This window comes from Oreochromis niloticus, linkage group LG22 (genome assembly GCF_001858045.2).
Source record: "Oreochromis niloticus isolate F11D_XX linkage group LG22, O_niloticus_UMD_NMBU, whole genome shotgun sequence".
In the NCBI taxonomy this organism is placed as follows: Eukaryota; Metazoa; Chordata; class Actinopteri; order Cichliformes; family Cichlidae; genus Oreochromis; species Oreochromis niloticus.
Window position 1 is genome coordinate 7,740,155 of NC_031985.2, and position 10,988 is coordinate 7,751,142.

The 10,988-nt window shown below is 38.8% G+C and overlaps 1 protein-coding gene across 1 annotated transcript; it reads right to left on the minus strand.

Annotated features, from left to right (window-relative positions):
* Window positions 1-855: 855 nt before the first annotated feature.
* Window positions 856-2,753, minus strand: LOC100693552 (fMet-Leu-Phe receptor-like). The gene is made up of 3 exons (XM_003452744.1): window positions 2,632-2,753; window positions 2,348-2,534; window positions 856-1,674 (listed from the first exon to the last, which is right to left on the minus strand). The coding sequence occupies exons 1-3, from the start codon at window positions 2,751-2,753 to the stop codon at window positions 856-858; spliced, it is 1,128 nt and encodes a 375-aa protein (XP_003452792.1).
* Between the last annotated feature and the right edge of the window lie 8,235 nt (window positions 2,754-10,988).

The following is a 10,988-nucleotide window of genomic DNA, read 5'->3' on the forward strand; positions in this document are numbered from 1 at the left end:
TCTTTGCTATTTGAGTGAATTAAAGTGTCTTTTTTTCACTGGATTAGAATACACATCCATCGTTGAAACAGTATTATCTTTACTCAAAAAAAAAAAAAAAAGATTACAAAATATTACACAAAAGTTGTGTTCCGAAAAGCAAGAAGCACGTAGTAGCTCACCTGAAGGTGCTTTAGGTAAAGGCTCTACAATAATACAGAGGAAACCAACGGTCAGACATCCCCCTATGACCAAGCACTTGGTGACAGTAGGATAAAATGAAGGAAAACTTGAATTCACTTTACACTTTACAGCAGGAACAGCTATAACAACCGATATAGAAAAAAAAAGTCTCAGCGCAATAATAAACAATAATAATAACAAAAAAAAAAAAAAAATTCAGTGATTGTATTCAGACAAGACCACCCAAAGGAGAAAGAGATCATTCATTTGGCATCTGAGGTGCATTAAAGTGGACATGAAACACAACATAGCCTAATTTACACCATGGAGCCTTCTCCCCCCAAAATGTCACAAATGTAATACTTTCTGTGAGGCTGTGATTTAAAATACAGTTTTTAGAGCATGGGCAGTGCCATCTTGTCAGTGAATAGAATATGACATTACAGGTTGGCTGGTTGCTGATAGTAGTTCTACATTAGTCCAATAACTCTATGTTGTTGACTGCCCTGTAGACCTCATTTGGGTTGAGATCTGGATTTTGAACACTGTAGTATTTTTGTGTTTCAGGTATTCTTTTGTTGATTTGTTGTAGCTCTTCTGAACTTCAGGATCATTGGAAGAAACTTAAATTTTAGTCAATGCTGTCTGACCCAATCCGACCACTACAAGACTGCTGTGTTTCAACCCTGAGCTTTAATCCAAAGAGCGATCAGTGAAGTGAGTCATCTGGCCGTCTATGTCATCTGCCAGGCCTCTTTTATAAACTCTTATCAGACTCTGTCTAAATCCCTCACTGACTTTTAGCCCCATGCAGAAGTATAACAGCGGGTTCACACAGCTGTTGAAGTAGGCAATACCCTTTGCTACAGGGTACCAGATTTTGAACAGAGCATATTTACTGTCCACCATCTTCACCAGTAAGAGGCAGTGGTAAGGCGCCCAGCACAGGAAGAAGGCAATGACCAAACATGCTAGTATACGTAGAGGGCGGGACTTCCCTGACAGGCGGGTGCGTCGGATTCCTACAGCGGCCAGGATATAACAGACCAGAATCACCATGAAGGGAATTATGAAGCCGCACAGGAAGCGGATGGAGTAGAGAGCAACTCTGGTGCTGTTGTACCCTTCTGCCTTCTCTTTTGGATGAAGAGAGCACGTACTCAGGTTCTTCTTGCCCAGGTAGACTTGGCGATGGATGAAGTAAGGAATGCTGAAGAGCATCGCTGCTATCCAGATACAGACTGCCACCACCCTCGCTGCCCACAGGGTGCGACGACGCTTTGTGAGGACAGGTTGACAGACACAAAGCACTCGATCCAGACTGATCACAGCCAGCAGAAAGACAGAGCAGAACATGTTGGTGTATTTGAAGAAGGCATTGAACTTGCAGACGAAGAGGCCGAAAGGCCAGTGCTCAAAGAAGAGCTTCTTAGTGAGAGAGAAAACTCGTGTGAAGCAGAAGATCAGGTCTGCTATCGCCAGATTCACCAGCCACACGTTGGTGACCTTTGGCTGTGGAAGAAGAAGAAAATAAAACACGATGGAAAAGTGAAGAAAGGAAAAACAAAAATGAAATGTAATATTTACATGAAACAGTAACCAGAATGGGATTTTTATCAGCTATTATGAGGTCCTATTTATATAAATGTTACTACTAAACATGATCATCTACCTTATTTCAGGCTCACTCCTCTTAAACTAGTCCAAATGCTAAACAAGTGCCTTTTGTACATAAACTTAACTTAACTTGATAAACTTAATCACATCGCTCTTGAAATAGAAATATTATAACAGAAATTAAGTTCAAACACTCTTCTAATTTATGTGTCACACTTCAGAGTGTGGGGAGTTTTGTTGGTATTTCACCTTGGAAACAGCTTCCATTACTAATTCTGTTCATCTGTGTGAAATGAATGTGGTCATAACCACCTCCCAGGAGGTGAAAGAGGTTTATATTTATATGCATTGCTCACTCAACACACACACCATAGCTATCACATCCCAGGCATATGTTGTGAAACCACCTACACCTGTCTCCTACATCAGTAAAGGTCACAGTTTCTTAACCCCAAGTGTATTTACTGTCTTTACAGTAGAAAATAAATATGACCCCACAGACTTCACTAAACAGATTACTAACAAGCTCAGAAGGTATTTGAAAGGTATTATCCACTGAAGTATTCACCTTAAATTTGAATCCAGCCACCCAGATGACCACAGAGTTTCCTGTGATGCCAAGCACAACAGTCAGTGCATAGAGAATGATACTGACATTGTCCATAATGGCACTGATGCCCACCATAGTTTCCTGGTCATCTTTAAAAGGCTTGACTGTGTTGGTGGGCAGAGAGTCATTGGGAAACATGGTGGGGCTGAGAAAGAGAGAACAGGAAAAATGACAAAATGTTACTCATCCATGTATTTCCTGAATTAACTGACAGAGAGGAAGAAAAGATAATATTACTTTACTTGACTTTATTCTTGGACTCTGCTAGAGTAGCTGTGCATGATTCACAGTTTTTAAAAAGTCCTTGTTCATGATGATAGTTGCACTCCTCCTTGAGTTCATCCTCGGTGTGGAATAAGTACATTTACCTTTTAGCTACCTTTCTGCTGATTGGCTGGCCCACACAAAAAGGTTTGGACAAGTGAGTGGGACTAAAGTACTTATATTCAGAGCTGCATGCATGAGGTGAACACATTTACATCCGGTCTCACTGACGTCATACAAATACAAGAATGGATAGGCTGTCTGAAATAGAGTCAGACAGCCTATCCTATTCTTACAACTTGATCTCTATTGTCAACATACAGAAAGTACTGTTTAACAATTTAAACAGTCGGAAGCTCGTTTAGACAATTTCATATTGTGTTTGAAATTTGTCAGTTTTTAATGTCTTCCTTTTTCAGAGTAAGCTGTTTGTTCACTTCCTGTGTGTGTAATTTTCTTATGCATTGTTTTCTTTATGACTTTCTTGTCACAGATAATTTATCCAATTCACCAGGTTTAAAAGAAAGGTACAATTGGATATCATCTGCATACAGATGATAGGAAATGATAATAAAGCCTAATGGCAGGACATATAATGAGAATAACAGGGGGCTTAAAACTAATCCTTGTGGAATACTGCATGAAAATTCAGCCACATCTGACCAAAAGTTTCCCACTGAAACCAAAAGTGTTCTATCTTAAGCCACAACAGAAATGCATATATTTATTACTCTAATAAGTAGATTTTGTAGTGTGACAGTCTTAATTGGATGTGGACATACATGAATAAATACACAAGTTGAATAAAAGCTAAGAAATGCACTAGAAAGTAAAAACTCAAACCACTGTGCACCAAACATGACTCTGCAGATTACATTTTTGATTATTAAAAAAGGATATATGTGGACTTCTGTTGACTTTGGTATATATTCAACATTCAACAGAAATGGTTGAATAGCTTAGTTGACTTTAAATATGTATTAGCTAATTTCCATTATATGGAAAAAGGGGATTCAAAGAAAGCTTGTAGAATTTCCATCTTCACTTTTTTAGCACAACTAAAAATGGCCTGTCTATTTCAGAAGCTTTTTACACCTGCAGTAATGCAGTGGGTTTACATCACTGCATCTAATGCTTTGCATTGCACTTGGTGATGTAAAATTTGGATGGCGTAGTTTGACCTTGGAAACACTTTCCACACTATCACAGTAGCAGGCAGGAATTCACTCCTTAGAGTGACACATTCTCTAACAATTGTTTGTAGATGCAGTCTGGAAGCCTTGGTGCTTGATTATATACACTTGTGGCCCTGAATGTCATTGGCACAACTTAATTCAATGATTTAGGTGGTTGAGTGAATACTTTTTGCAATATAGTGTATATAAAATCCTGCATATCATCCTACTTTGGACTTCTGACCACTTCTTTAAGGTTAAATAAAGTCCAACTTTAATAACTATGTTTAAGAAATAAAACTGTTATATGGGGATTGTAAATATCACATCATAGGTTCCTTTATAATATTTTGTGACTTTTGACCTCTGATTTCAATTTTACATTTCACATCTGCTTTTCATTCAAGTTAATCCCAAAATGCATAATTTTTACTAAACTGCAAACTCCTTGATGTGCGTTTAAAAAGAGGAAAACAAAACACAGTATAATACTATTCCCTAACTAACCCATGACCATGAAACCGTAATTCTATCATTAATGATGAAGAGTATATAAAGATAAAAGATCATAACTTCATGAGATTAGATAACGATATATATTCATTATACATGGATTTATGATTTTGAGCACATTAAATCATCAAACTGTGGTGACCAAAGCCTTTACAAAACTACAGGAAACCGTCTGAAGATGTTAACAAAACGTGATATAAAACAAGGTATGTTCAGGAAAGTGTTATGCCATGAACTGAAAATTATTAGTCTTACCAGTGGAAACAAAAACAGCAGCTCTTCAAAGGAAAAGATCCGAGCTGGTGAACACAAAGGCGGTTTCTGCTGTTCAGAGATGTAAAGCTGCATCAGTCAAAGGAGAAATAAATATGGCACTGCAGGGACTGCACAGTTTTCTGCAACCACACACAGGAAAAGGAAGAAGAAAACCACCACTGTATTGTGGTTCTATGTTCAGCCACTGAAATTAAAGCTTACATTCACATCTGTCCACCAAGCATGACTCTGCAGATTACATCTAAGATATTTAAGGCCTTGTGTTGTTTTTGGTATATATTCAACATTCATTAGAAATTGTTGCATAGATGAGCTAAATTTAGATAAAAACAAAGGGCTTCAAAGAAAGCTTGTGGAATTTCCCTCTTCTCTTTTCTAACACAGAAAGGTGCAACTAAAAATGGTCTGTCTATTTCAGAGGTTTGGTTATATTTGCACTAATGCAGTGCAGGTTTGGGGAACTACTCTTTTGTTGCTAAAAATATTCCTCTGTGTGTGTGTGTGTGTATGGTTGATGATTAATGGTTGATCAGCAGCTAAAGAAAGCAAATGGTAAATGGCCTGTATTTATATAGCGCTTTTCTAGTCCCTAAGGACCCCAAAGCGCTTTACATATCCAGTCATTCACCCATTCACACACACATTCACATACTGGTGATGGCAAGCTACGTTGTAGCCACAGCCACCCTGGGGCACACTGACAGAGACAAATGACACCACTTACCCAATTCAGAGTTGTGGGAAGCTGCAGCCTGTCCCCACTGCGATAGGACGAGAGGCAGGGTACACCCTCCACAGGTGGCTGGTCTGTTGCAGGGCTAATGACAATCATTTGCACCAATATTCATTGCTATAGGCAATTTAGAATCACCATGACCTTTGGGAGAAAGACAGAATATCAGTCACAGGGACAATGTGGAAACTCCACACAGGAAAAACCTGGATTTGAACCTTGGACCTTCTTGCTGTGAAGAATGACCAACAACCACACCGCTGTAGTGCAACTGAATGATTTGCTGTTTGAAAATTAACAAAACGAAACTCTAATTCTTACAACTTGATCTCTATTGTCAACATACAGAAAGTACTGTTTAACAATTTAAATATCATATGATATTTGACTTCTGACCTCTCCTTTAAGGTCAGTAGAATGATTTGATGGCCAAAGTGATAATGATCCTATATAAAGCTATTTAAATCAGTTTCTTACTGCCATTGTTGTATTAAACAAATGTGCATATAGATACACTATATTATTCATCTGCCTTCAAACAAATAAAATATTTTGACCATAAGCATATTTTGTGAGGTCAGACCAGAAGGCATGGCTCTCAGTCTGCACTCATCCCACAGGTGATCTGTTGGGTTGAGTCAGGACTCCACACCAGACCTTGCTTAGTGCACAGTTGGAGCAGGAAAAAGTCATCCCCAAACACTTCCCCAAAGTAGAATTATTGAGAATGAAATGAATGTACTGGCTAACCGCTGACTGACAAGTGCAGTTCATCAGGTTTTCTAGGTTTACAGTGTTTTAGGAGGGTTTGTGGTTACAGTGTTATATGTTTACTTCTAAAACATCTAAAATCATTCTTTTGTTAATTCGTTAGTTAGATTAGCCACTAGCATATGCATTGTGTTGGAGGCTTGTTGCTAGCTAGTTAGCAATGCTACACACCTACTACTCTAATAGTCTGTGTTATTGAAGGATTCAGCACTTCTTATGTTTGTTTTTATCCATTTTTAGACAGCGATAAGATCAGCTGCACACTCTACAGAAGCCCAGAGTTATTGTTAATATCAAAAATATAATGCTGTCCTTTGAGATTTTAACATAAGGCTGTGAGTGTAATGGATCTAAAACTGTTTAAATCTTCAGAGCCCTCTACAGCCTGGTAAGATAGAAACTTTAAAAACATCAGCAGAACGTTTCAGTAGTGTAGTCTAATTTGTTCTTTTAATTTAATAATAGAGTCCATATTTTATCCACATCTACATTCACCCTGGAGAGAAACTAGTGAGGGAGACCATGAGGACCAAGCTGGGTTTCCTGGGTCCAGAGGTTTGGAGAAACTTCTTCCTTTTCTTTCATCACAGCTGTCCTGTGCCAGATGTTCTGTTGACCAACTGAGAGAGACTTCATTTAAGAAACACCAAGAAGACTGAAGCTCATCGCATTGATCAAGCAGGACTCATGATCTTCACCAGCAGCTCCCTCACAGGGAAATCTTCAGCACTCCTCTGTAGGCCCGCCCCAGGAGATGGATACACCCAGCATTTCATGAACACTGTGATGGAGACCTTTGGTTTGTGTAATGTTATAAATACTCGGATACTCCCCAGAAGCTCCAGACTTTTACATAAAGATATTATATTCAGTCCTTTAGAAAGTTATATATTTAAAAATATATGATCCTCTCTGGTTACGCTGGTATGAATAACTGAATCACTTTATGGTAAATAACACATTATCTGCAAAAACTGTGAAAGAATTCCAGATGACAAGTTTGTAGTTCAACATACAAGTGACGACCTTTGACCTTCATCAGGTTTTATTTAATTGTGTCAGAGAAAATCTCATATGCTCTTCATGCAGCTGAGTACATCAAGTGTTTAAAACGGAAGCTGTGCAGGTCTGAGATCAGCAGCTTTGTGAAACACCAAACTGAGGTCCTGTTAATGCTGATATATAGTGACACAGTTACATGAGTGATTCATCCTTTTGTTTTTTTGTCTTTAACTTTATCAATAAAGCTGCAGCTTTCACTACAGCACATGTGGTACTTTAACCTTTGTACTGTTTTCATCAGTTCATTTTGCAGTTAACATGTTGGAGGATCTGTCTGCTGTCACTGGGTGGTGCTGAGGTCTGAATCTGAGGGCAGCCCCTGTAATCACAAAGACAACAGAACCATCAAACTCAAATATAAATTTTATCCCTCAAAATTGAAATAAAGCTGATTCTTCTGTCCTCACACACTCAGGATCTGAAGTTCTTCTCTTACATTTTTTCAGTATTACAGTTGTTGCGAAATCAGTTTTGCCCCGGTTCTTTTATTCGTCGAGGGATCCAGAGATGGCACCGGAACTCAGTAGTCATTTTTACAAAATCTTTATTCATCTTCATTTAAGCATGCACTTCTAGAAGGGAAGACGAGGCCGGTGTCCCTCTGAAACAATCTTCACCCCTTTGTTAGTCACAGCCAGCTTTATAGAGGCGACCCCATCATAAATCCCCCACAATGTGCTGCAAACTCTGTATGTCTGTGTGTGTATGCACGAGCACATGGGTGCCTGTGTGTGCGCGTACCCGTATGTATGTCTGTGCACGTGAGTGAATGTGCATGTAAGTGTGGGTGTGTCGTAACAGTCAAAGCACTATTTGTGTGTCTCTGTATACGTGACTTCCTGGGGGTCATAAAAGTAATCTCCTCACCCAAGTTAAACCAAATTCCTCTACACAACATAGAAAACAGAGTTAACATAATACAAACACTGAGACCCCCACTCTGCATCCACTGGGCCATTGGCCTCTTGTTGTCTTACATTTACAGATAAGGTGGAGAGTCTCCTGCAAACCTACTTCTAAGTTATGGCAATTATGAGTTTTTATTACAGGTACAAGCATCAGCATCAGCAACCCCCAACTGTAGCTTCTTGTCTCCTTTTATGACAGCAGACCCCCAGTGTCAATAAATTCCTTTCCCTCTAAACAATTACACACACTCTCAAGCCTACAGCTAAGCTAAACTGAAACACAGACCAATCCTTCCTTATTACTGTGATCTAAACAAATTTAACACATTACATTCTAATAATTATTTTCTTGTACTCACACAGTACAGTACTTTATGGTAAATGGTACTTTAATCCATAGTTCCTGATTAATGAGGAGTTACTGAAGTACAAGCTTTTAAAAAAGATGTTACTGTCTTTACAGATGTGGCAAGAGACTGAAAACATGCTGTTGTTTGCATATATTCAATATTCAGCTCTGCACAGGAGCCGCAGCAGGGTGCAGCCTGTTGCTTTTACAGTATAATACTTGTAATAAAAGTACAGTAACAGTAATTAGTGACTGATTAGCCCGGAACGTTTCTCTTGATTTCTTTGGTAAATTCATTCATCTGCACAGATTAGCTAAACGAACCCCGATAGCCGAGTGCTCATCTTAGGACGGTAGTTACGGATTAGCTTACAAACACGATTAACTTAACGAAAAAGTGCAGCGGGGCCTCGGGTCCTTCTGTCAGGTAGTCCAGTTTACTGAAGAACACCTCAGACTGTCAGGTTAAAACACTTGGTCGTGTAAACGCTGGCCCTCCTCTCAGAGCCTACGCTCTAGCTGCTATTCCCGAACAGAGATACGCAAGTTTCTCCGTGACTGCAGCTGTCAGTCAAAGCTGTTATGATGACGTTTCACCCCAATTTAACATCACCGCGGTAGGAATTAGAATCAAACTTATAGGAAAGGAGACCCCTTGGGCATCAATAAGCGTGATGAGAACTATTGATAACAAAAGAAAGAATCTTTGGAAAAAAATTATCTAAGGAGAATAAATTTATTTTAGTCTGACCCCAGTCCCATCCGCTAACATGGAGGAGGCGGGGTTTATGACCTATACAGCAGCCAGACACAAGGTGCTGTGCATCATTAAGGAGGAGTCATTACTGAATTAATGATTTTGATACTACTGCTTCTATTTATTACAAATGGCCAAACCGAAATGTAGGCTGTGAAAGAAAATAATACCTGATCTCTCATTATTATTAACTTAAATGAGATCCAACATTTAAATAAATGCTGGCTTTTTGGAATTATTTCTTCTAGATGAGAGAGAGAGAATGAGATAAAGAAAGAGACTGCTCTGTGAGCTCGATTGACTCCAGTGATCTCATTAGAAACTGCAGTGACTTTCAAAGAGTAAATGAAACAGGCAGAAGATTTTAGCTCCAACTCCCATCGGTTCTCTATCATTTCAACTTTCAACAGAAAATGTATTTGCTCTATCATGTAACCTCATCCTCAGCATCCTTACAAATTCCTGAATTATAGGTGACATATTTATTAACAATTCTGATGGCAAAATTTTTTTCCCTTCTTTTATTATTTTCATAGACACTTCTGGTGTAAATTTGTCATAAACAACAGGAGGAAGGCTTGTAGGTTCACATGGCTAAAACTCCAGACTTCGACTCCAGACTGCTCATGTCACAACATATGACATCCACTGCAGTAGTTTCACATGAAGTTGAGGAAAGTTTTTTTCATTCTCTGAAGCATGATGTGTTTGTTCAGATTTAAAAGTTATTGGTCAATGTGAAGCAGACTTATGATAACTTTATAAATGTTCAATTTTAGTTCTTTTAGATTGAAAACACATTTAGACTTTTATTTACTTAATTATTATTTTTTAATTTATTAAAAATAACACTTAAAACCTGTTTGACAGTGTGTAGAACCAATCTGATGACTCAAAGCTTAAAGCGAACCTCACTTTATACACAATGGGTTGATTATGAGCAGGTGATTTAATACCAACCCATGTTTCTTGATAATGGATATTGTTAACAGATAGTGTTGAAGACTTTGTGAATCTTTGTGAAGAAGCCCAGGTTATTCATTTTTAATGAAATATTATTATTATTCATTAAAAAATTAAAGGAAGTAAACAAACTGAAAAAAAGGTCTAGGACTTGGAGATGGTCTGGGGCTTTTCTGGGCGTAGTTTGGGCATTTTCATCGTGTCCACTTTCTCCCACATTCCTCATACATCCATAAGGTTAACTGGTGATTCTAAATTGACCATAAGTGTGAGTTCAGGTATGAGTGGTTGTCTGTCTCTGTGTGTTAGCTTAGTGACAGACTGGTCTGTTCAGTACTTCCTCTTGCAGTATTATGACTCATGGAATAGGCTCCAGCATCCTGTCCCCCTGAAATGGATAATCAGAAGAAAATAGATGATGCATGTATGGAAGATTAGGCTTAAAACTTTCCTTTTTGCTAAAGCATATAGTTAGGGCTGGACCAGGTGACCCTGAATCCTCCCTTAGTTATGCTGCAATAGACGTAGGCTGCCGGGGATTCCCATGATGCATTGAGTTTTTCCCTTCCAGTCACCTTTCTCACTCACTATGTGTTAATAGACCTCTCTGCATCGAATCATATCTGTTATTAATCTCTGTCTCTCTTCCACAGCATGTCTTTATCCTGTTTTCCTTCTTCACCCCAACCGGTCGCAGCAGATGGCCGCCCCTCCCTGAGCCTGGTTCTGCCGGAGGTTTCTTCCTGTTAAAAGGGAGTTTTTCCTTCCCACTGTCGCCAAAGTGCTTGCTCATAGGGGGTCATATGATTGTTGGGCTTTTCTCTGTAT